General features: G+C 39.7%; 2 protein-coding genes across 3 annotated transcripts; both read right to left on the reverse strand.

Annotated features, from left to right (window-relative positions):
• Positions 1-245: 245 nt before the first annotated feature.
• Positions 246-26,818, reverse strand: LOC111597069 (protein king tubby). Of its 2 annotated transcripts, none has more exons than XM_030226176.1 (6): positions 26,583-26,818; positions 2,145-2,418; positions 1,610-2,080; positions 1,358-1,548; positions 1,158-1,295; positions 246-1,095 (listed from the first exon to the last, which is right to left on the reverse strand). In XM_030226176.1, the coding sequence occupies exons 1-6, from the start codon at positions 26,622-26,624 to the stop codon at positions 826-828; spliced, it is 1,386 nt and encodes a 461-aa protein (XP_030082036.1). In that variant the 5' UTR covers positions 26,625-26,818; the 3' UTR covers positions 246-825. The 2 variants fall into 2 exon arrangements, with proteins under 2 accessions (XP_030082036.1, XP_023167364.1); XM_023311596.2 differs by lacking the exon at positions 26,583-26,818 and adding an exon at positions 2,504-2,538.
• Positions 4,846-7,011, reverse strand: LOC111597068 (glycerophosphocholine phosphodiesterase GPCPD1). The gene has a single exon (XM_023311594.2). It carries the CDS (start codon positions 6,933-6,935, stop codon positions 4,917-4,919), a length of 2,019 nt encoding a protein of 672 aa, XP_023167362.2. The 5' UTR covers positions 6,936-7,011; the 3' UTR covers positions 4,846-4,916.
• Positions 26,819-27,561: the final 743 nt, after the last annotated feature.

Genomic DNA, 27,561 nt, shown 5'->3' on the forward strand with positions numbered 1-27,561 from the left:
CACAAATAGTAATGCTCTCTTATGCACTAATAGTAATTTCTTTTGATCTAGATACATCAATATAAATAGTTTATATATATATTTTATATATATTCATTTCGAGCTGTATTCAAATTATAAAATCGATTTTAGTATTTTTGAAATTGTTTTTGATTTTTGTTCTTTTGATTTCTTTATGAATTATTCAATTTGAATGTGAATAATTAAAGATGAAGATAGACTTTGTATTATTTTGTTTTTGGGTCTGTTTACAAAATCGGTGAGTAGACATTTTATATATATATAGTAATTTACAATAAATATGTTTAGATATATGTCTATTTATATAGAAATATGTGATTTGTTGCCTACTGTGCCGCATTCATATAATAGACAAAGCCAACTGGACGCGCACTTCGACTGACTAGAATTATAGACTATATATGTTCAAATCATAAAATAATACTAAATTATACATATGAAGTGAATATTTGTACAGAAAATACTTAAATAAGTCTGGATCAAGCTAAAGTTTGAAGCATTTTGCGAAGGAAAAACTATTGAAAATGTAAGAAATTGTATTTTGTTGAGCTGTTGGTCTTTGTAGGGTATTTCGTGAAAAATAATGCTTGACTCTCTGCTGTATTAACACATCTGAATAACATATACATATATATATATATGTATAGCCGATGCCTGATAGGAGCCTTCTTCTCCCTTTCTCTTCTGATACTTCTTACATTCTAGACGACCGCATTTAACTTGAGTTAGGGTATGCATAGTCGAGCATAATAAGGCATGCGTAAACATTTCTATATCAATGCCAGGGCTCATCTTGATCTTGATTCACTCGCAGGCAATTTTACCATCAAAACTGCTCAGAGCTATGGCAAAGGCCTGCATGGCGCACAGCGGATAGCGATAGTCCATGGTGAATACGTCCTCGGACGTGCGTCCAAACTGCATGACTATATACTCCGGATCCGAGTCGTGCACCAACTGAAAGTTCTTGACCGAGGCCTGCGTGACGCGACCGTGAAAATTGAGCACATACGATTGGGTCTCATCGTTCCAGACGGGCGTCTTATTGTGCAGCTCCACGATGTTGTCCATGTTCTGGGGGAGAGATTGACACTGTGAACGAACTGCAAAGCTGCGGCAAATGTTATACGACTAACCTTCATCTTCCACAAGTCGAGTATGCCCTGCTGCTTGGGATCCGCTGAGCTGATCTTGACACGCTGATCGTCCTCAGTCATGCCCGGCAGTATCACAGTCATATTGCGCGGTCCCTTGAAGCCCAGAATGTTGGTGTCCTACGTAAATTGAAAGTGTGAATAGTGATTGCCATAGACTCGGGGTATCATTTGGGACCTACGTAGATAATAACTGCCAGATCGAGTCGTGGACTCTCGGTGCTCTCCTTGTTGCCATTGTCGAACACCGTGAAGGATGTGCCGAACACATTGGAGCGCAGCTTGCCGCAGAAGCCGTCTGCATTGCGCGACAGATCGGTGGGGTCGCAGCTAACAATGTAGTTGGATGTTTTGCTCTTCTTTCTCTTGCGGCCTTGGCAATAAGGTGGAATATTTAGTGTCCGCTCTGAGCCTCAACTCTACGAAGTACTTACCACCCAGCAGAAAGATTTTCTTGCCATAGTCTCGCTCCAGGTGCAGATAGTAAATGGGGAATAGGCCACGATCCATGCCCTTGCGATCGCGCGTGATGCGGCACTTGTAGAGCACACCCTGCGGCGCCGGCTGCATAACGAACTGATCAATGTTGCCGATGACATCGCCCTCGGACTCGCCGCTGCCGCCGATGCTGCCGCTGCCGTTGGCTGTGCCGTTGCTGCCCTCGATGGCGGCGCTGTCCTTATAGGGCGAGGCAATGGCGGCTGGACGCACTGCAGCCACGCCCGATATGTTGCGATTGGCATAGTCGTCCTCGTCCAGCGTCTCGTTGAACGGTGGCTGGCCGCTGCGAATGCGCTGCGATTGCAACGAATTGGCGCTTTGCGGCTGGATCGGTTGCTCGACCACCGTCACGGGACTGCTCTCCTCATCCTCCAGCTCGTGCGACGAGATCTCCTCGATTAAGTCTGCAATTTCATGGAGATATAGGTAAACTGTATAAACTCATTTCAATCAAGCTCTTTCGCTCACCTTCTTGATTGATGGTGCTAAGGCTGCGCAAGTTGTTCGAGTTGTTGCGGCTCGAGTTCAGGCTGCTGGTTAGATGAACACCTGGGCTGTTGTTGCTCAATATCTGATCGGGATTGTGTGGCGAGCCTATAAACTGCATTGGCCCATCGTAGGCATGCAGCTCGCGGCTGTTGCTACGCATGCCGGACATCGGACGGCTCATCTGCAGATCGCTGGCCTGCACCATGCCAGGCGATGCGCGCTTCTGACGAATGTAAGCGTCCATCAGCTGGCGCTGCAAAACATGTTTTTCATAATATTTATCAATCATTCAATATATGATATGTGATAACAAAAAAGTTATGCAAGACTTGACAGACCTGTGCCAGAAATCTTGACTTTACATTTTTTAGTCTTGCTTTTAGTTGAGCTGGAGTTTTGCATATATTTAAAGGATTTTTATTTATTTATTTACTTATTTAACTGCATGTTCATTTATATATATATATACATATGTGTATATATACAGCTAATTGGCAATCATGTTTCTATCATCAGCTCTCAGCTGCTAATCATATACAAAATATTTTTGGTTTCCTTTTGCTTCAGTTCAATTTTTTGCTTTGTTTTTCAATCAAAACTTTTTCTATATTTGATTGAAACATTGTTTATTTATTGAGCGTAGCTACACATATTTTGATGATGCTTGAAATTTGTAAAAATAACTCTCAAATAAATAAAAGAAACTCAGCAATTTGATTTCATTTTATTGAGTTCTCATGCATAGCCGAAGTCAAAGCTCGTTCACATTCCAAAAGCCAAAACAGTTCAACTTTTGCTATATTTCATGAATATTGCAATGTAACTCGAACAAAGTGCATCAATTTGTGCTGAGAGAGACACAGATATAGCAGGTGAGCCATTGTAACGCGGTGTATCGAGCTATAGAACAGGTCCTTAGTGTTTCCCTATGGCAAAGCTTTGACTTTTTAACCATTAAAACTGGAAAATCAGGGCATAGTAGCTTTGTGGCAATATTTGTAACAGGCACAGCGCGTAAAGTATCTCTAAGTAGGTTTTTTTCGCTTGATTTAGGCCTTGCATTGACTTTACTCAATTCAATAAAATTGATTCCTGTTTTGGCACAGCTGACAAAGTAATCAGTTCTGAGTCTGTTCTTTATCTACTTAACTTACTTAACTTAATCTTGACTGCCATCGAGATTAGCCATCAATTTGGATTACATTTGTCAGAAAATATTTCAATATCTTTATGGCCATGCGAATGCATATTTCTGATAAGTTTGTTTTTGTTTATAATAATTGTTCAGCTACTTTATTCAATTAACGCTTATCGCTTCCTTGCCTGGGTTTCATAAACAACTTTATTGCAGGGTATTAGCTGATTATGCATCTGTATTTTGTTTAATTGTGAGTTATAAATCTAGCTTCAAATTGTTTTTCTATCACACAGCATTTTCTTCGAGTGTAGCAAATATATGAGCAATAAATATTTATATAAAAAAGCAAGGCAAACAGCCAGTTGATTGCCCAATGTAATTATACTTAATATATTTCAAGATACAATTATATGTGCTCGTATCTAATTTTCTTATTTTTAGCTAGCAAATTAATTTGCATAAATAAGAAATCTAATTGGATTCCCAGTTGGATTCCAATTGCAAGTGAATTAGTATGGAAACACACATTATTTTGCACTGTGTGTGTGAGTGTGTGTGTGTGTGTGTGTGTGTGTGTGTGTGTGTGTGAGTGTGTGTGTGTGTGAGTGTGTGTGTGTGTGTGTGTGTGTGTGTTTGTGCGTGTGTGTGTGCCTGCCTGTGTTTCCCAAACGTGATCTGGTGTAATTTGAGCTGCAGCCCTTGGCATATTAAGCCAACTGCTCGACACTCACCTACATGGTTATGCAACTGCGGATGCTGCTGCAGCTTGATAGAGGCTTGCCTGAATACCTGTGTCGCTGTGGCAGTGCCAGTTGCATCACATCAAATCACAGCAGAGCTGCACCAGCTGCCTCGCCCTGCTCGCCCCTTGCGAGCGACACGATTTGACATGAGCTCTCCACTGGGGCGGCTGCTTCATGGCACTGATTTCATTAAGCATTTCAATTTCAAGTTCAGCTAAATAAATGGCGCTGTTTATATGATTGCATTTGCAAATATATTGTATATATATATTTCTATATATCATAGCAGAGCAAAGCTGTTACTCAAGAAGCATTTAATAGCATTTTGCCATTTTGGCATTTGTCACTTTATGAACTATTATTCCACTGCTGACAATGCCTTAGCAACTGCATCCTTTCGACTGCAAAATGTGAGCTACAAAAAGGATTTCTCTCTGGGCGCTCTTCAACGGCAAAGGCAATTGGCAGTGTAGAAATTTGAAATCCTTTTTTATGCTTATTCAAGTGAGGGGCATATTGGTTGGGGACTAGATTTACTTAGGGCCCTCTCAAAGAGTCATGCTCCCACGCCAAGAGCCCAGCTTGTGGAGCAATTGCAATAATTCTTGGACTTCTCAGGAATTTCAAGTTGAGCGCGCATCGCGCAGTCGCTGCGACTGCGTCTGCCCTGTTTTTAGCGACTTTTTTATTGAAGCGTGAATAGAATAGCGAACAGCTGCTCGCGGACACGTAGCGCAATCAGGAAGCTGTCGAGGAAATGAACACGTTTCACAGTAAAACAGAGCGAAAGGAGGTCATTTTTTTTTGTTGGTTTCTTCTTCTTTCTCGCTTTATTGCTTGGCATTAAAGTGCAAAGTACTTAAATGGAATCTATAGAACGTTTACATTGCTCAGAATACTCTCGATGGTGGCATTGGCGGCGCGTTGCTTTGTAGCGGGCGCACACTGTAATTGAAAGAAGCCGGGCAAATCCAGCTCGAGCTCGAAGGCGCTCGACTTGAGCGGCGGCAGCCAGAGGTCCATGCGATCGTAGATGACACCGGTGGGTCCCAGCTGCAGGAACCAATCGATCGAGTCGCGATCCTTTAGATCAGCGCCCCAGAGCAGCAGCAGCGGCAGCTGTGCCTTGGCCCGCTCCACCAGAGTGGGCTCAGCTTTGAAGAACACGGCATTGGGCACAATGCCAGCCAGGTCCATGGCCTGGGCAAAGTTGATGCTCTGCTCGACGTTGGCGGTGCGCGGATCGGCGAAGGCGTTCTCCTTGCTGCTGGTCAGGAACAGCACCGGATACATGTTCTGCTTGAAGCGCAGCATCGTGCACAGGTCCGCGTCGAAGCTCTTCAGGATGTTGAGGCGGCCGCAGCCATGTCGCTGCACCACCTCCAGTATGCGGTCCACGAACAAGTTCTTGTCAATCGTCTGCTCGCTCTCGTTGAGGCCGTTGGACTTCAGCTGTGGCCACTTGATTTCGATGTCCAAGCCAACGGTGTGGGGCACCCGCTCGAAGAGGTCCTGCAGCGTGGGGAACAGACGCTGCTCGACCTCCTCGACATTGCTGTGCGCCGGATACTCGATGATCTTGTTGTTCACGATCTGGTAGGTCTTGAGCTGCTTCAGCTGCTCGTAGGTGATGTCCTTGAGCAGCACCTCGGTCAGGTCGTTCTTGCTGGTCGGCGTCTTCGAGTCGATGCAGACGCGTATCGAGTAGTCGTGATGAATGATGGGCACCAGATCGCTGGTCAGCTGCACATCGAACTCGATAAGATCGGCGCCCAGCTCGCCGGCGCCCAGCAAGGAGGAGAGCGTGTTCTCGATGAGCGGCGCCGCCGTCGTCGAGGGCAGCGTCAGGCTCTTGCCCAGCCCGCGATGGCCGATCTCCAGCGCCGTCCAATTGCCACGCCAATAGTTGACGAAGCTGGTGCGAAAATCTGCGCTGCCATTGACCATGGGACGCACCAGCAGATACTGCAGCTGCAGCTCGCCAACGACGCGCTGCCACACGGGCGATAGCAGCTGCAGCGTCAGGTTGCCCTCGCTGCCAGTCAGCGCGCCGGGCTGCAGGTGCACGTAGCCCAGCAGGCGCACCAGGTCCTGCTGCTCGCCATAGACCTCCAGCTGGTAGGCCACCTGCTGTAGCTGGTCGAGCGTCACATGGAACATGAGCAGGTCGTTGCTGGCATCATAGGGCACGCCGTACTCCGGCTGGGCACGCAGCTGGCTCTCTGCGTAGACCATGCGCGCGTACTCCACGTTGGCTGAGGCGGAGCTGAGAATGGGCGACAGACTGTCGGGATGCACTGGCTGCACGCGCAGACGCAGGGCTGCGCCGCTGGGCGCCGTTTGCTCCTCCAATCGCAAAGCCTTTCGGAACACCTTGAACTGCACAATGGAGCCGGAGGTCTGCAGCCAGCCGCGGCTCAGCTGCCGCTGGCCATCGATGGTGCCCAGCTCGTCGCTGCGATTGCCTGGCAGCTTCGTGGTGTTGAAGGCATGCGCGTGGATATGCGACTCCCAGCGACGCACCTGTACGCCGCCGGCACGTCCCACGGCTGCCACAAAGTAACGGTACTCAACGCTGCTGTTTTGTGGCAGCAACACGGATCCCATCCAGACATTGTGCACGGCCGTGCGGTTCAGGAGCACAGCGCGATCCGCCTGCCAGCTGCCCAAAGCGGCCAGATTGCCAACCAGAGCGGGTCGCTCGTGCGGCGCTAGCTCATCGCGCTGGGACAGCGTTAGGGTGAAGTTGAACGTCAGCGGCGCGTTGCGCTTGAGCGGCACAAAGCGTCGCGCGGCATAATATTTCTCGTAATACGAATCGCTATCGCAGTGGGCAGTCACGCTCAGCCAGGCGATGGCCAGCGCCACGAATGTCTTGAACACGGACATGAAACAAGCGCGCGCGCGTTGCTCGGTCTGACCTCTGCGGCGTACGCGTTGCGACTATCGCCCGAGTGTGCCACTGGAGCGGCTAAGTACTGGGACGGCTGTGCATGTGTGTGTGTGCTCCATGGCACCCACAACCCACTCACTTATCAGAGAGAGATTTACGACATCTTCAGCGTCAGCCACACATATTACTGCACCGGCGAGCGCTATCAGCACGAGTGCAAATTGTCAACTAAGTCTCAGTTGGCGTTCGAGTGCGGCTGTCCGGCGCGTTTCGCACGTGCTCGCTCAGCTACGGATATGCCAGCCCGCGTACAAGTGTTTCATTTAAGCCCAACGACGTCATCAATTTAAGCAGGCTACGGCTACGGCAATTGCAAAAAGCGTAAAAGCAAATCCCATTCGGAATCCAAATCCAAACGCCGTATTAGCGCAAATTTAATGAATTTGTTTTTGAGTGCTGCGCAAAAACGTCGCCTTGATGGGGTTCGCGTCCATCGCCCCACTCACACACACACTCACACACACACCTACTACTTGACTGTGTGTGCCACTAGTCTCAATTGCCGCCTCGTTTTTTTTATCGTGCCCCCCTTTGCTTTATTCAAATGGCGAAAGTTTTTGTCAACGGCTCTGTAATTTATCTGCAATTACATATATTTCGTAACAAGCTAACGCCCCTCTCCCCCCCTCTCCCACTCACTCTCTCTCTCTATGTGGGAACCAATTTGCCAGTTGCTCCGGCTAGGCGCAGGCAAAAGGCATTCAAACAGCGCGCGCTTCTCTAGCCTCCATCGAATCTCTGCAGTCCACAATCGGGTTGACTTTTCAGCAATTTTCAGCTGACAAAATTCGATTAGCCCCGCAGCAAGTTTCTCATTTCCAGCTAAGATTCTCTTTGCTGCATTTTTGATAGGGCTTATTAAATTCATTTTTGCTCGGCAATAACCAAAAATTTATGGGCTCACATGGAACATGCAAGGCAATATGTATGCTGGCTTAATGACTGAAAGGGATATATTAGCTTGGCTGGCTTTGGCTCTGCGACTGAGAGGGGGAGCAGTCGAAATACCCAGAGTGTTAAAAGTTCCTAAAGATAGTCGTCTACAGCTCTGCCTTGTAAAGCTAAAACAGGTTAAGGTATTATGCACATAGCCCACCCGATATCAGCCTATAAAGCGCACACTTATGGCACTAAAGCAGCCTCGTCTATAGCATCTGTTAATAGAAATCTCAAGCTTTTATGGCTATAGCTACCAGATAAACTGCTCTAGATCTGCTTTACAGATTGAGCCACATTTCTATGCACATACGTCAGCTTGTAGACGTAGTCAATCGCAAAAGAAGCTAAATCTTTAACGTTTTTTGAGTCAAGCAGGGACATCTATTGCACTTCTTTATGAGGCACATTCAAAAAGTTCAAATGAAATTGTTTTGGCATCGTGAGCGAGTATCACGCAGTCGTCTAACTGCAGCGTTCTGAATTTTTTTGAATTTGGCTTTGCGCGTTTATATTAATTTAGGCGGACAAAATTTGCGTAAAACGAAAGAGCCTTGCCACACAGTGGGTAATAAAAAGCACTTGCAGCCATACACACCTACACACACACACACACACACACACACACACACGCACACACACACACACACCTACACACCTACACACCTACACACACACACGCACACACATCCATGCAGCATATGCTTCAATGAGCCGACTTGGAACTGTGCGTGGCTTCACCAACATTTAGGGTCGCGCAATAAAATGATTACTCATACGCAGCGTGGCACAGCGAAATTGATAATGTCAGCAGCACTAAAACAGAGGCAGCACTGCTTGCTGCTCTGTTGCATATACCCTGTAGAATAACTAGAGTGGCATGTTTAGTTGCCTCAGTGAGTATTAAATACTAAAATGTGAGCTGATTGTGGAGCTCTAGACAAGGTTCAGGATATTTTAGAGTCAGGCAGTTGCTAGACTGGAGCACAGCTGTTTAGTTGCTGCCTTTTCTTACACTTTTCTCCATATAAACTTTCTATACTATACTTATGCTAATATATGAGCTGATTGTAGCGCACACAACTTGGTTCAGGGTATCTCATAGTCAGGCACTTCCTAGACTGGAGTTGTCAAGGAACGTCACGTATCTTCCATCTCTCCTTGCCCTTTTCTATATAGACACTTGCTACAGGGTATCTGCTGTGCATGTCTTATGCGCCAGGCAATTCTTGTACTTGTTTATAAATGTGCGAACCACATTACAATATAACAACAACATGGCAGCAGCCTGTGCAAAGGACCTTTTTCTTGCTTTTCTGCTGTTTAGCCATTCGGGATTAAACAGTATTTTCATGTATTACGTCGGATTAGATTGGGCTGGGCCCAAATGCAAAGCCAGACAGACAGCTAGGAGCGCGCATGTATTTAGTACATTTTCGATTTAAATTGAATCTAGCACATGGGCTGCGAACAGTTGGCGAACTATTAAATGACGGATCGACTGATGAGCAGCCCTTAGCCATAAAATCAGCTGTGCAATGGCTTGGAAAAGTACTCAACGGTTTGGCTGGTCAATGGACGGCGACTCGCATGACCCGACGCTTAACCTAAGCAAAAAACGTTGAATGTGCCACAGATTTAAAGGGAAGAGGGCGGAAAGGGAGGCAGGAATGGATGGCTGCAAACTATTGTCAGTTTTTTGTCAGCTAACACCTTTTGGCTTTGAGTCGACCCATGCGTGTGTGTTGACCCATTGTTGGGCTGCCATTTAGTCGTCGCTTCATTAAGCCAACACGTTGCCCTCTCATGTCACAAAAAGTGCGCACAAAATCCAGCTTTATTCCGGATTTCCTATTTATTTTTATAGATTTTGTATTTTGTATTTTTAAATATTTAAATAAAACGTTTATATATTTAAAATTAATTTCATAAATTTTTACAAATTTAAGCAAATTTAAGGAAATAAAATTAAATTTTTTGATTGTAATAAACTTTAATTAATTGGGCAATATATATACATATATTTAATTGATATTTTTATGTGCAATGAAAATGATATTTTTTTAGTTGAAAACGCTGAAATCATAAAGAACTGGCTGGCTGTGCAACTGGGATTCCTCTTTTTATGCTACACACGTAAATGTGCTGAGCTTGCCACATAATAAATCCAAGTTAAATATTCATAAACTGTGCATATTCAATGAGCATATATGTTACATATATATGCTATGTATATATATATATTAGGCTATGCTAACTTAACATTATTAGCTTTTGTAGTCTGCGCCTCTAGCTTAAAGCATTGAACTCTTTTTCAAGCCACTTTCAGCTTACTTTACAGCCCAACTATCTGTGCATAAAATGGCTGTAATTTATGGCCAAATTCAATGTTTGCCAATTTTCTAGCAAATAAGAAATTCTGTGAAAACTACTTCAGCTAATGAAGTCAAATGCTTTGCAGCTCAAAGTGCAGCTAAAATTTTGATTTAAAGTCAGCTCATTAACAGCGCTAAGAATTACTGGAAAAAGTGCAGAGCTACTGAGAAATATAGGTAAATTAAAACTTAAATTTAATACGCTTAAAGTTCAGCTGAAAATATATGTAATTTAAATGGGTAAAATAAATATAATTATTTCATTGATACAATTATGTAAAATCGAATTTAAATTCAATTCTATTATACAAATAGAGCAAGGGAATACTTTGTACAATTGAAGAACTTGGTTCTCATTTCTGCTGTCTGTTTGTGAGCTATCAGCTTGATGAGCTGTGGTATGATGTGTGTAAATATAATAGAGTTATAGAGTCTAAGACAATAAGCTGCAACTAAATAAATATATTAATAAAAAAAAAAAATGGAGTTATATTCTCTATCTCTCTCTCTCTCTTATAGTCAATTGGAACTCATCTGAAATAAGTCCACAAACATTACAGCTCCCACAAATACTTTGTCCCCATCAATCAAACTACTCCAAGTGCTCGAGAGACGCCCCAGACCTGAGCCTAGTTAGTTACAAATATTCCGAGAGTCGACAAATTGTGAGCTTCTAAAGCATTCCAAGATGCACGCTTAATATCCGGCTTAATGTTCGAGCGGAGATGACGACAGCTACACATCACGAGAAGGTTAAGAGCTCTAAATATGTGTAATATAAGCGAATGTTTTCCACTCCTTTTTTCCTCTGCATCCTGTGAAATCAGGACACTGCTGCGGCTTTGCGTCTTGCGGGTTTTGGCATTAAGTTTTTTTTTTGCTTTGCTTCTTAAAAGGGAAAAACTTTGATGAAGCTGCCTTGAGCTGTTGACAGGCCTTAAGCCGCTTAAATCTACCTGGCATTAGAAAAATAACTGCGAAGGCATGCCACGTTATGTTCGAGCTCTTGCAATTTGCGCACAATATTTGAGAGGCGTGTTCGGGCCCTTGGGGAGAAATTAGCTGCGTTTTGTAGTGGCCTAAGTGGCACAATTGCCTTTACACTCTGTATGCAAATTTCGAATAACAACGGCAGAGGCAACGGCAACGGCAACGGCAACGGCATTGGATGCTGCAAACGCCTCAAAGTATGCTGTGGCATGTGGCAAGCGTGGCAAGTGGCGCGGGGGCATGTGACAAAACAAACGCGCCACAAACGACGCAAAGTAACTGAGCCCAGGGCAAAAGGCAGCCTTTGTTATGTTTACACACACACATGTGTGTATTCATAGCTCTCCCTCTCAGTGTGTGTGTGTGTGTGAGGCTCTGTTTGTGCTGCATAACAAAGGTTCCTTGAATTTCACTCTTTTCGCACTCGCTTCACAATATGTTTATTAAAGAGAGGTCAAACTTGACTTGACTGCTTCATCACGCTGTCGGCCAGTTCAATAAAGCCAAAGTCAAACAGGCAACAGAAACTTTGCGCGCTCGTCCCTTATGCAAATACGTTTCACTGCGGCTAACAGAGGCAGGCCTAAAGGCACTGCGGCCTTCGAGTCATTTATACAAATATTTAATATGTTTCCAGAAACAGGTCGCGGCAGGGCGACAATGGCCCAACATTAAATGACTTGCCGTTAAAAGCAAAAGATTGCGCGGGCAAGCACATAAATTTGATCTGCCCCGAGAGCTCGTCTAATTTAGTCACGAAATATATGTTTGAGAAGCTGCTGGCTGAGTGAATGATTGCCTGGGCAATTGGCAAACAATGCACGGCTAAAATGAGAAGCGAAAACGTTTACAAATTTACTGCCAACTTTAGATTGGACAATATTTTGAGCACAGTCACTGGAAGTGGCTTTTACGTGGGATGCTCTACTAACAGGCTCTAATAGCCATTAAATATTCAATTGCTGTAGACCAAGTCAAATTCGAAACCAAAAGAGAAAAAGTCTCTGTTGACTAAGGAGTGGAGTAAGGGGGGAAGAGGCGATACAGATACATGGGCAGAGGGAGGCAAAGAGAGGAGTGTGCAGTTTGACTGATCAGAGAATTTCCTTTGCTGTTAGAATCTCTTATACATATCTGAAAATCTGGATTTTTCTTAAAAATTCTAAGCCAAGCTATATCCAAAATAATTAACAAATTATAAATTTCAGATCTGGATTCAGCGCTTGAATGACTTGTGGAATATTATTATATAATTATATTATTATAAATTTGACTAAATGTTTTTATCTTTTATAGAGCTGTTTTCTGAATGTTTATATATTATTTTATTTATTTATTATATTTTATATAAATAGATATATATTTTTTTCTTTAATTTATATATATATATTTTTTAATATTTGTTTTATATATATTCTATAATTTTTTTGTTGCTGTTTTTAAGCTATCAGAAGCTAAGCTTGATGTATGTGGAGTTTACAAATGCTATTTGGTTTTCTATACCATATAAACTAATCTCTAAGCTTTTCATTCTAATTTTTTATAATTTACTTACTTAAATCTTTAAGTCTTCAGCATGGCCAATAAACTGGTCAACTGAATGTACTAGCCAAAAAAGCAGACTATATTTTTTTTAAGATTTTAGACTGACTAAAAACGAATCTGAAACCAGAAAAAGTTAACATGCTAGAGGTTTCAGATATTCCAAATGTTTATTAATAATTTTTTTAACACCTTTAACATTCTGAAATAACCTAAAATTTAAGGCCACAAAAACCTTTTTAAATTTTCAATAAAATTATAATTGTCATCAAAGCTGTTTAAATAAATAATTCTACATGGTTAAACAATGAGATTATGAGATTAAGCAGCTGTTGGCTTAATATAAAACTTTTAACAATTACAATTAAAAAACTTGGATAGGGATTTTGGTGCTATTTTCCCGGCACTGTTAGCACGTTGCACGGCTGTTGCAATAGTTTTTCGGCTAAAGTTTGGCGGAGAAGAAAAACAAAAAAGAACCTTCCGAAACTTGAGGAAAACTTTAAAGTTTTGTGGTCATAGGAAAAGAGTAAAATATTTTAATTAATGGCTCAACATTCGCCGAGACGCAGCTGAAAATGTATTTTATTTTACTTGTTCTTGGGCAACTGCAACTGCAGCGTTGCGATAGACGAGAAAATACATTTTAACTCGTTGTTTAACCTGCATTTTACTTCTGCTTCTTCTTCTTGTTCAATTGAGGAAATGGCTGAAAGGACTGCAGTTGCAGCAATTTCCTTTGAATGTTGTTGCGCAAAGCTTTAAAGTTTCGTGGAAATGCCAAAAAAAAAAATAAGAGCAAGAATTATGTGTGTGTGTGTGTGTGTGTGTTTATATATCCGTGTTTATATATATGTGTGTTTATCCCTTCACATTTTCTATCGTATTATTGACAGAATTTCTTTAACAACTCTCTCTACTTGCCTGCCTTCCCCTCGATCTCTTCGTCTCCCCCTCCCTCCTATTGAATTTTATTTTATATTTCTTTTGCCTTTACATGTTTCTCTGTGTATTGCTACTTAGCTGACTTTCCGACTTTCTATATTTGACTAGCCTCGCTGCACTTTTCATGTATTTCATTTTTATGCATTTAAAATATGAGCTCAACTAGACATAGATTATAAAAGATATTGAGCTTCTGTTATATTTGGAATATAAATTATGTATCAATATAGCTAAGAGAATTCATTTGTGCAGTTAGAAATTGCAGTTGTGCTCATATATAAAATTGTTACATTTTAGTAAGGATATTTTTTAGTCGTGCACTTCCATACACTCTCCCATATATTTAATATAAATTCTGTATTATATCCTTTAATAGAGTCTGAAACAAATTTTTGCATAAATTCAGTTATTCCGGGTATCTCTCAGTCGTGCACATCCACTCACTCTCAATTGTTGCAATTGCATATATCTCTATTGAAGCGGACTTTAAATCGAGCTGCGTGTAGCTTGACATTTCGACATTGTTAAGCCTTTGCATTTAATCCGCTTAGTCGGAGTCCCTTAATACTAACTAGTTGTTGAATTTTCTCTCTGTTTTTTATATTAAATATTCACATTCTGGCCTGGCCTTTACATTTCGGCTTGCTCTTTTTGCTAAGGATTGGAATTGGAAACTTTTTTGGCTTTTGTTAAGACAGCGTTAAATGCATGAACGGATATTGAAGAGTTTGTCCACGGCGATCCTTTGCCTGGATTGAATGCTGAAATACTCTGTCATGATTTAAGCTGATGCGATTTAATATTTATGCACTTCGGACTGAATTCCTTGGGGCGGCGGTATGCGATGCGTATGCGTAAACGTAATACAATTGCATGTCATGAGAGCTCCGGCCATCGAAGTCGCACAACAGCCCGGATACGGCAGTTGGGTAAGCCTGCCCAGGGGCATTTCCATAATTTACGTGCAGCACGGGGCGAGTTGGGGGTAGATGCTGTTGGCTGGCTTTCATTTGATTGTCCAAATTAGCATTTAATTACGCTAATTGAGACACGATACAGCTAAAAAGCCTTGCTTGGACACAGTTCGTACGATTCCCTGCGGTTCGCTGTTCTGTAAATAATTTAAAGTCGTCAACAGGTCCGCTGAGTGTTGTAGTTGAGTGCCATAAACTTTTCCCTGCCAGCTTAAATCCAGCTTATGTCCTTGTCCTTGTCAACGTCTTGGCTGTTATTGCTAGACGGCATCCTGCGGCAAGGCTCTTCTCCTATTCTTTCGCATGCCAGTTGTCACTGGGACAACTGAAGACAATTTGGCATTTTCTACTTCTCTCTCTAATTACGTCAATTCGCTTCAAGAACAGTTAATTACGGGCGACAAAAAGACGTAGGCTCTCAGCAAGCCATATCAAGTGTCTAATTAGTGTGGTTTCTGGCAAAATGTATATGCGACTGGCATTGCTATACCCTGTACCCAAATGCAGTTGTGTGTATTGAAATATATTTCATTATCAATATATATATAATATACCAGAAAAGACCTAAGCTAATGCATGATTGAGCTAGTTATGTTCGTCTGTCTGTTCCAAACTCAAAGACTTTGACAGCTGAAGATTGGAAGTTTGAAAATTGTATTGTTTTATATAATATCCAGCTGTGGGTTAACTGTTTCTGTTTCTATTTCAGTTCACAATCGATTTAAATCGATATTTGTGCTGCTTTCTTAAGCATAGCTCGAGTATTATAGAAGTTAAGTGCTCTATGTTTGGTATGGAATATGTGGAACTTCAATATCGAAAACTTTAACAGAATTTTCTTTGAAATATATCTATTAAGCATTATCATATTTAGAAGGAGTTTGTGAGATAGTTTAGCCTCCTTTTTATATATTTTCTGAACAAGCTTCGTCTTACGTCCGCCAGTTTACTTGAAGCTCTATTCAGATTTCTCTTTATTTGGGCGTAGTTCAGGGTATTTCATAGTCGTGCACTTTCTAGCCAGAACCATCTTGATTTATTTATTATCTCAACAGTTTGCATGCATAAAAAAGTTGTCTAAACACACACTTTATCACTGTGCCACAGGCTTGACTGTGTGTGTATGCAAATGCTGACGTCGCCTTGGCCCCAACATCAGTCATAATAAAAGTTTTATCAATAAAAATTGCTTAAAGTGTGTGGTTGCAGCAACATTAACTTGAGTTGCTGTTGTTGCCTTGTTAGCCTTGTTGCCACTGCTGCACTCGCTGTCAGCAAGGGTGATACGTACTTTCGCTTGGGGTCTGTCCTCAACTCACGCCAGCAGCGAATGGCTTCCATGCCGTGTCGTCATGCCATTTGCTGTTGTGATTTGCCTAAGTAACATTCGAATTGCATTCAATGTTTTAAGCGATATCATTTGCAGCTCGCTTTTATTTTGCTTTTGACTAACAAACTAAACTTTACGCTAAGAGAAGCTCCGCGCGGCTGCATTATTTGGCTTCTGTGCTCAAGGATGTGTGTCTGTGTGTGTGTGTGTGTGTGCGAATGGCACGCCAATATCACATTTTGAATTGTTTTCAATCGACAGTTGTGTCCTTGAATGAATAGGTACCCAGCCAGCGTGTTTGCCTTTTATTTCTATGCTCAAAAAGAAGGGCGAGAGAGTGTGCGAGTGTGTGTGTGTGTGTGTGCGAGTGTGTGTGCGAGTGTGTGTGTGTTCTAAAAGCAAATATTGCAATTTGATTAAGTCATGCAAATTGTATCAGACAAAAGCGTAGTGCTGTGCGCACGCAATACGATTTGCATCGCTGCACAAATGTTATCGGAATCGATATTCGATTTAATTAACAAACTGCATTGACGTCTCTATATTTATTATTCATTGTCATGCAAATCTCTTGCCGATTGACCTAGTTACTTCTCGCAGGTTCAATCAATCACATAGTACGTTGCAGTGCTATGGAATTGTTATCGGTATCGACATCGATAAACGTAATGTATTGCTTTGTTTATGTTTTTTATTGACTATTGTCATGCAAGTTCTGCTTAGACTAAATCAAGAAAGTTATTAGTATGTCAAAAGAAGACTTAGCTGCACAGTTGCTATCGGCAATGTTATCGATTTTTGTTTTAAATAAGCAGTATGCATTGGTTTCTATATATTTATGTAAATTCTTAAATGTTTGTTTTAATCAAAACTCAATTCCATGGTTTTCTAAGCAGGTTAACAAGGTATTTTGCATTTGTTATCGTAATCGATATTCAAACTACATTGCTATCCTTATGATTTTATTATCTTTTATCATGCTAAGCCTCAATTGTATGCATATTTGAATATTAATTATTCTTTTACGCCAGGCAATCCTCATTAACCCAAATACTTGAAGTTGTATAGTGAAATGATGTGGTTTTGTTATCGAAATCGATAAATATATATACCAAAACTGCAGCTATACTTGTATTTATATTAACACTGTCCCAGTGCCCTTAATAATAAATACGCCATTAAAACCACAAATAAATGTTATCGAAATCGATAATTGAGTGCACAACTGTACCTGCATTAATTATTCATATAATTATGGTCTCGCTTGGCAGGCCAAAGTGATTGAAGCCATTTCGGAAACGAAAAGTCCCGCACAGGGACATTAATGCTATTTGTAATGTGAGGAGTCAAGACTTCGAATGTAATTAATAGTCCCACGACATTCACATGTCGTTAATGGCAATGCCAGGTGAGTATTTTATGGAAAAAATAAAAAAGAGGAAAACAGGGAAACAGGACAATGGCCGCGCATATTAAATATGTGTGTGTTTGTGTCAGCATAGAGAAAGCAGTTATCAGCGCGCTTCGGCGGGGGGAGCAAAGCAATTTAATTGCCATCAAGCATACGCCGTGTGGTTGAGTGGGGGCTTTAGATTAATGGGCGCGCTGCAGCTAGCTGTGTGCGGTTAGAAATAACATATATGTTGTTTCATTCTCAAAACAAATAAGTGGCACAAACGCGACACATAATCGATAAAACACAACAAAGTCGTAGAACGCGCAATGCAGTGCAGGTGCAAGGACACAGGTGTGGGTGGCGAGGGCCTTTTATTAACAATACTAATCCATAACATAGACCTGCTTGGGTCAGCGCCAGTTCATGATTAAAAGGGCAGCCAAGCACGACTGCCGCCACGCATATTGATGACCAATGCCACAATGAATGAATCAATGACAAACGAATGTGTACTCTGGCCTTTGATAAACATGCCACGTGAATGATCAAAGTGTTGAAGGGGTTGAATGATGTAAAGGGTACACAAGGGAATCATCTAGAGGGAATGAAGGCAGTCTCTTCTGTCTGCTCAACTATCAGATTCTAGCTCTCGCAGATATCTCTCTAGTCTGTCTACACCTGTCTTAGTCACTCCACTCTCTTCATACCCAACTCAGCCAAATATGAAACCTTTCCCCAGCTCAATTATCTAACGTCTATTAAGTATCTTAAAACTTTTGCGTCTGCCATAAATTATGAATCTGTTTCGGGGCGTAGCTGGCAAACAAGCTCAGTTTATTCAGTTTGATTTATGGCAACGCTGGGCTAATCTTTTCAAGTTTAGTTACTTTTAATGTCAGTTAAGTTATTTAACTATCGAAAATATAAAGAATTATGGTCAGTTTAAGGTCAAATGAATATTAAAATAAATTTACTTTTAGCAATTTGGAAACAAGTCAAAGTTCTGCAAGCAGCTATAATTGATTGCATATGAAATAAGTAAATATTTAACAAATATTAAATAATTTTTAAGGCTATGGTTGACAGGTAGAGGCAGCTTCTTTAGAGAGCTGAAGAATGGTGTAAACTGAACAGCTCAAATGAGAGTTTTAATTTGAGAGATTTCTGTAGATAAAGTTACAATTTTTGCTAAAAAAAACATATTTAAAAGTTAATTATGAGATTTATATATAAATTAATTTTTAAATATATTTTTTTGTTACTATATAAAAGAACTATAGAGTGAAGTTGTAGAGTGAATTCAGCATATGCAAAGCTAAGCTCAATTGATAAATTCAGCTTGCTAAATAATTCAATATATATATATATATATATATATATATATATATAAAACTATAAAAAATATAACCTGAATAAATATGTACATTTTTTTATAGTTAATAAGATTTTTGCACTCATTAACTCTCAATTTTATCCAATTTCATAGTGAATCACTCTCTGCTGGCCTGGTTTATAGGGCCAGGCAGTGCGTTCGATGCCCACTCTCGTTACACACCATTAATAATTCCCAGGTTTGATAGACGACGACAATGGGCCTGAACACCTGAAGGTCCTCGCTCGGACTTTGTCAATGAAAAGTTGGCGCTCGAGGAATACGTTAGTGGCTTGACCCCTGGCCACTAACTGTGTTGCGGGGTCTGGTAATTAAGGTGAAAGTTGGACTGTAGCCAAGGTGCCCAGGTGCCCAGGTGTACAACTGTTTGTTCTAGGCATTTATTGATTATATTTATATACTTGTTGTGCGGATTCACGTTTCGTGGCGTATGGGCCTGGTCGATTACTCATACTTCGTTGCCCTCAATTTGGGCTTCGGGTCAGGCTTGTGCCTTATCATAATTCAGTTGCGTTGAAGTTGACACAAATGCATTTAAAATCAGCCGAACGACAAGGGCAGGCAAGCGTTAATATTACGGATTATTTAATATCGCTCATACGTCACGTTGGCCCGTTTCAGGTTAAGCCAACGGCAGCGCTCATTCTGTCACTTCGTGCGCGCGCTGTCTGTCTGTCTGTCCGCCGCTTATCTCACTTTGCTTTATTACAAAATCACTTTTCATCGCTAAGGCAAACAGTCTTTTTTTTGTGCGAGCCTTTAGCCGGGTGCCAGTTGCCAGTTGCCAGGTGCCACCTGCCAGCTGGCAGTTGCTGAAGTGTCTAAGCGGACGAGTGTCTGGCTTAAAAAAGCACACACAGTACCAGAATTGGGCGTGTTGTTGCCTTGTGTAGTGCCTGCCACAGCTAATGTCGCATTTTGCAGTCTCTTTTCATGTCGAGCGTCAGCTCTGACCCCAGAAGGGGGCCATAAGATGTGAATATTAAAAGTGTGCAGCAGGCAGGCAGCAGCTGCAGGCTCATTGAGATTGGAGTTTTCTATTAGAGAAATTCCAAAATATAGAGAATATATATAAAATATCTATACTGTAGCTGAAGATTGTTAGCTGAAGTACGTTTTCTCTTTGTTGAAATATTTTTAGAAACTTTAATTATTGAAGAAGTTTTTTGAAAACTTAACTTATAGCAGCCTCACTCTATCTCAATCATATAAAAATATATTTTACATATATCTTTCAATCTAGCTTCACTTTTGCCTAGATATCTGTCATATATAGAAATCATCTCACTTCATTCTATAGCTGCTATACATAGCCACAATTTCTTCAACAATTCGCCTCCATAAACCACTCTTGAGCTTACCTTTCCGTACGTCTCACCTCAACTAACACTCTTAGTATATTTTACCCTCATTTGACAGCTTTTAGGAGACATTTGAATAGTGACTCACTTCAGCAGGTGACAGATTTATGAGCAGCTTCGTTTTTGCTGTGGTCACAGATTCAAATTTGTGCTCAAAAATAAACTCGAGTCCTTGAGCTGCTCATCAATCATCGGAGGACAAGGTGGATTTCTGGGTATTCATAATTTGTTTATATATCATTATTATTCCTATTATTTATCTCAAAGGTTGTGACCGCAATCTAAATGAAGCATTTAAGCTATTTCCATTTCGTCTGTCACTAAAATTAAAATGTGGCAATAAAAAATTTATTGCTGCAGACTTTTTGGCGCTTCCGTCAGACGTTTTAATGAAACAAGTTGTAGATAGATTATGGCATGTATAAGGAAATACATTATATACATTATAAGTATATATATATATGTTTATATATGTAATTCTATCGTTTGACATACCTTTGCTTGATAATTAAGCATTAAATAAAATTAATTAAAATATCTGCTGGCATTTTAGACAGCTTTGTTGACATTAAATAATTTATAACAATCGTGCGAAATTGAAAACATTTCGCAATGAGCAAAATGGCATGCTGTGCCTTTGTTATTTAATTATTTAAATTTTGTAAAAGCTGAATCTATATAATGTTCTTTAATATCCATAGCTGCACCTATATAATAAGGCTCGTCTTGCTTAATTTGGCTTAAATTTGCATTTGAGTGCAGCAAATGTTGGATTTGAATGGATCGATAATCACTATATGTGATTATCACTATTATATATTATATGAAAATTGAAGCTCACTGAATCACGCTAAGAAAAAGAAGGAAAAAGTAAAAGATTCCTACTCAACTCATCGATTAGATTCTTATTCAACTGAACGCTAAAGAATGAAGCAAATTCTTGCTCTAAGAAACATTTTTGAGCCTGGAGATGGTAATCTCATGATGCCCTCTAGTGCTCTAGCTTGAGAGCATTCAGGAATTTGCGAGCAGAGGCATTAGCTTGTGCGCCAATATAAAGTCCTGGCAATAGATTTGAGTTACAATTACAAAGAGGAATATTAATTGGTAAGCATAATGTTCCAATTGGATAAGCAGTTAATAAGAAGAAGAATTTCAAATAAGAGGCACAGCTCTTAAGAGCGACGATCACTTCTGCATGGAGAGTTGTAACTCAAAGTGCTGAGCTCAGCACAAAGTTTTGCTTCTGATTTCCTGTATCAAATATTGCAAGATAAAGTCTTAACAAAGCCTCTATCTTGAGAATATATAATATATGAATATAAAAAATTAAAAAATAAAATATACATTATCGAATTCATCTTCCTATCTTCCTGTCCGTTCTTTTGTCTGCTCAAGCACTTCGTTGCTCTTGAACTAAAGACTTGAATTTTGAAATATATCTTCCCCTGTATATACCCAAAAGTTGACAATATAAAGACTATAAACACCTCTTATTCAAATTTAAACAAATGAGAATATCATTCACAGTTTAGCATCGTCGAGTTGCTGCAGCTGCATCCCTTTGACGCCATATCACATGGCAACAAATATGATTATCCGACTAAGCCAAGGCATTAGTTGCTTTCAGTCTGCTGTGCCGAGCGAGTACTGTACAGTCAGTTCTCCCTTTTTTCAACACACGCAAATGAAAAGAATTAATATTCATTGCATTTGCGTTTATGCGCCAAAGTTGTGTTAAAATGCTCTTAAATATCCATTAGCTGCTTCCACTGGGACGCTTTAGGGGTTTTCATTTCGTTCCTTGAACTCTCGAGGCAAGTGCAAATATTATAATTAGCATAAGGTAAGTGGTGTATATATTTTGAAAGTTGCCGCTGCGTTTGTTTTGATTGCCAGCAACAATTAATTCGCGTGAAATGGCACAAAATTTCAGCAGGTTTTCCCCGTAGCGCGAGCTCGAGTTTTCCTCGGGATTTTCAGCCATCCTTTGTTACACTTGGCCGCTCCCTCTCTCACTGGTTTTTTTCCTAATTTGCGGTCTGGTCTGATTGTTGCTCTTGTTGCTCAGCCAGCTAATTGTGGCGAAAACTTAAGCAGCCACGTTAAGTGTTCCCTCGCTGCTGTTCACGTTGATTTAACGCATTTTTTTTAGTTGCAAGACGCCTCTAATCCCTGACCCAATTAGTGGCCATCACAGTGCACTTAAGCTGGCTTTGCCTGGGGATTCTTGAGGCATTTAATATATTTTCGATGTTCACACCAATTTTAGCTGTGCGAATTTCTATTTGTTTTTTGTTTAACAATTTTCCATTCGTTTTTTCATGCATTGCCACAAATTGTTGGGCTCGCTGCACATTTTAATCGCTTTCGTGTAATTATTTTACAATCAAAGCGTAATAAAACACTAATGAAGCCCTCATATGCTATCTAGGACCTGCCGCACAAATATCTATAATTAGCATAGATTAAATAATCGAATTGTCACGTACATGCTTTTCATGTTTTCCGCAGATTTTCCTGCTATTGTTATTGTGTCATGTTTTCCACAGATTTTCCTGCTCATTATTGTGTTCCGTTATCCAATTAAATGACAGTTTTTGCCTCTTCTCTACATATATTTGTGTATTTATAATTAATCAATGCTTGCTTCGAACTACGATTTCCTAATTGCATCTTCGTTAGCTGGTCAAATGCAGAATATAAGCCTGAATATATAATTAATTAACTAATAAATCACAAAGCTTCGACTTTCAATGCTCATTTAGATAACTGCACATTCTAATTAGATTTTGACAGGTCAAATCTAATTAGAGTTTACATAAGAAAGCATAAATTAAAGGGATTTATCCTACTTAAGATTCTTCTAGAATACATTTATATAGCATATTTAAAAGTATTTAAATTTTGCTGAAATTCTTTAACAATTTTTTAAGCACATATATACAGAGTAACTACAGTCTGCATATCTAACAACACATATAATATATATCAAATATGGTAATTATACTCTAGTTACAGTCTTTGGCTTTATATATGCTCATAAAAGAAAATCCAGCTCATTTCACATTTTGAATAGATTCTATTCATCTAATTCGCATATTTTGCATTGCAAAAAAAAACTTTTTGTTCATGAGATGAAAATATAATTTATGGTGAGCTGTTTGTGCTCATGCCTGAAGTATAAAGGGGTATATTAGTTAAAAAAAAAACATAAATTGAAAGCATTGAAATTTTAGACACATGCTCTAGATTGTGATAAGAACTCTTTTTAACAAAGTTAAGAGAGTTAAAAGTAATTGATTTTGTGGCTGGGCAGGCTAGTACGATACTGACTAAACATAAAATTATATATTTCACTCAATTTTGCAGGTAAAATAAACAAATTAGAAGTTGATTTTATTTATAGATTCAGTGAGTCGTCCACTAAATTTTTGTAGAATTAAAAAAAAAAATGGCAAATTTATTTTGAAAAAAAAAAAAGTTTTACTGAATTGAGTTTGTAACTAAAAGAAATATATTTAAAAATGTGTAAATGATTAATTTTAATTTTTGAATATAATTAAGTATTATTTATCAATTTGTAAAACTATTTGGAATATTAATAAATTCTTTTTAAATGTTTTTCGAATTAATCTTGTTAAGAAGTCATTAAAAACCTAAAAGTCAAATTGATAAAAAATATTCAAAATTTTCAAAATTTTTCCTTTAAAAAATCTCAAAAAATAACCGATATCTTCAATATGTATATGTATAATCCAGTAAATCAAAAGTTTCATTACAAAATCTTTCATTAAAGCACATAAAACTCGAGCTGCTTTTGTGTTAATTAATTACTTTGAGAAAACTTAATTCGTTCGAAGTGTTTGATTAGATTTTCCATTAGAACAGTTTTAGCTTTGTTTATTTGCTCGATTTATTTTTTCTTCTTCTACTTTTCCCTCTTAACTTAACTGCAGCAGTTAGTGAAAGCTTTGCGCCAGCTTTTTGCAATTGCAGGAAAGCCGCCGGTGCCAGGGGCTTCGCTGGCAAATTGCAATTGAGGAATGGGAAATCTACAATTGAAATGAGCGCAGACCGCAGGACATCGGCTTCGCATTGCATAAATTGCATATTACGTCAAACAGGGAGACGGAGAGACAGCTATTATGCTGCTGTCTACAGTGTTTGCTGAGGGTCTCCTGCCGCTTATGTTGCTTTCGCAGCTCGTAAGGATTTGCTTGATGCTGATGTTTGTGTGCATGTCACGGCTTTTTGCCACAAATTGTTGGCCAAAAACTTTGCTGAAACAGCAGCAGCTACGAGGGTTGCTTCATACAGTTAGCTAAGCTAGAGTCGTTGTAGGCGTGGCTAACACCCACAATTCTTGAACGAAATGAGGCAAACTTTGAACTTTTCAAGAATTTCAAGAATTTTGTTATTCTTGATTAAAAATAATTTACATATTTAATTGAGAGTTTTTAGGAAGTTTTATCAAGAAATCGAATGAGAAATTTTTTCCAAGCTGAAGCTTTAATATGGGTAGAACATCTGAAGTGCAGAGAGAACACCCCAACGTATGTACACCTGAAATTGACACCTGTTCAAATCAACTTAAAGATTGCATCTTAAGTTCCAACTCTGTTCAATAGAGATGTAATCAAAGACGTTGAGCTCTCAATCTCTCAATGCAAAGCTAGAATTTCAAATTCAATTTCAATGAGATTATTTGCGAGCTTGCTGAATAGAGGAATATATATATATATATACATATATATATAACATATATAAAAATATATATTTTGGCAGTCATGGGTCAAGAACCCGCACGCTTTCAATTACAAGCAAGTCATAAAAGCAACTGCGCAGGAAAACCCACATAGGCAGTGGAAAACAAAAGTCTGGGCGATGCGTCATTTCCGCGCGCAAGGGGCGGGGGAGGGTGGATCGAGGGGGCGTCGATGTGGCCAGGCGAACGTGTTGAATGCTTAGGTGTGGCCAATGGCTGATTGTCTTGTTGGCCAGTGGCAGCAAAATGAAGTAACCGCAGACTTTGTCGCACTCAGATTCAGCCTGAGGTCCTTGACACCCACCCGGCGAGCGCACGTACTTGATAAGTCGAGAGCTGTTTGCGCTTGGTAAATAATTTGGTAACTTATTGCTTTTTTGGCTTGAATTACAAATGCAATCGATATTACATGTTTGTCTGCTACCAAAAACCCACTCGCGTTGCCAAATTAGGAAGAAAAAAAATACAAAAGTTTCAAATACTTATTCATATATGTCAATATACATGTTTACATACATATACGTACATGTGTGTGTGTGTGTGTGTTTATTACCAGGATAGTTGCCCCTGGTTACAGCTGGGGCATAACATCAACTATTCAGCTTTTCTTTTCTGCTTTTTGGGCAACTGTCCTGAAATTTTATTTCCTTGCCTTTATTTTGTTGTTATTTTTTTATTAATCCTTTGTGTATTTTAACAATGAATTATACGACAGCACTGTCCCAGAAAATATTGCTGTTGAGTTATGCTAAGTGCTGCAAATGTATTTTTATTTAGCTTGTTTTGTTTGCTGATTGTTGTTTTGTTTGTTTTAATTTAAGTTTCATCAGATTTTTAGCGCACAGCAATTAACTATCTTCTGTTTGCTTGACTTCAATTTTGAAGTACTTCGCACTTTAAGCTAGCTTTGCTTTAATCTTAATTGGAAAATTTCTTTTATTTCTCATTCACTTCAGATTGACTGATTGCCCAATCAATAGCAATCGCTGCACTTGGGGATTTTGCTCAACTGGCAAATGGCGAAGGCAACGGCAAACACTGGAGCTCGGAGATTTGATAGCGGGCGTCGAAGGCAAACTGTCAGCATGAATTTGCTGAGCGCTTGTGGTTTGATATCAAGACACCAGCTGGGACAGCTGCACTAAGCAAGGAATCATATATGAGAGCTGATAAAAGCACTTATTTATATGTGGGTAAGGCTGTAATGAAGATATATATATACATATATGTATGAGAGATTTTCTTATAAAACTTTTCCAATTTTAATGATGATCTATACATTTGCCAAGATCATATACTGAGTACCCCAATAAATTCTTATAATAATCTAATAATCTAGTAACAAGTATTAAGAAACTTTTCTCGCACTTTCCTGCATTTAGTATAAACAAACATCTCATCTTAGTCAGCACTTCTATTACAAAAGCTGAAAGACACAAATAATTCACTTGCCAAGTTTTTAAGCTTTGGTCGACAATCAGTCATCCAAAGCAAATAAGTTTCAGATATACATATATAAGTGAGTATTTTCACATTCGAATGTAAATTCAAAAGTTCGTATATTTACACCTACCTGTTGTTCCATTTTTTGATTGCGGCTGCTAATTGCAGACATCTTGAGTAGAGCTTTCTTGCAGTTTGTTGTTTTACACGTAAGGGTTTCTTAACTTTGTTTTTTTGCGATTATTCCTGTTGTTGTCCCTGTCCAATACACAGATATGGGTTAGCGATTATTCATATTGTTGTCCTTGTCGCACATACATTCATAGACGATCGTGCGCAAAGAATTCGTTCGTTTCTATTACTCAGCTATGCCAAATCAGGGAACAAAATAAAATGAAATGCATTAAGTATGCATGTATGTGTGTACATGTGCTTGTGTGTTTTGCGTTACATATTTGACACACATACATATTTACATGTACTCATATGTGTGTCAGTATGTTTTTGTTAGCATGTGTATGTGTATTATGACTGTATTTGATGCTGACAGCTGCCGTGCACTGTTTGTTGAAAAGGAAATTTATTTGAAAGCAAATGAATGCAGCAACACAAAAAACCGAAAACGAAGGCGCGTCTGGCAGAAAAGTAGCTCGAGCAACTATGGCAAAACCTACAACAAAAACAACAGCAAGCAGGAGTGTTCTTATCAAATGTACCCGTTTTTTAAATACCCTCTACTTAAATCGTATAAAAATCAATGTGGAACATGGAAGAACGCGATCATAAATCTCAAACATATGTACATATATACACATTCACACACATACATACATACATATCACAGTTGTCCCCTGTCCCACATAGATTTGCTCAACAAAATATACCCTTTTCCACCAATTTTTTGTACAGTGGGTACACAATTATGAGCACACCTGGTTGTCTGGCACTGTTGTTGCTGTTGTTTGTTGTTGTTTTGTTTACTGTTGCAGTTTTTAGTAGTTGTTTGTGTTATTTCGCTGTCTGTAGCACACGCGGCAACGAATTTACATAGATACATACATATGTAAACACATACACATGTATATATGTATTTAGAAAATATTAATTAA

Source organism: Drosophila hydei, unplaced genomic scaffold, assembly GCF_003285905.1.
Source record: "Drosophila hydei strain 15085-1641.00,03,60 unplaced genomic scaffold, DhydRS2 tig00000060-arrow-pilon, whole genome shotgun sequence".
Lineage (NCBI taxonomy): Eukaryota > Metazoa > Arthropoda > Insecta > Diptera > Drosophilidae > Drosophila > Drosophila hydei.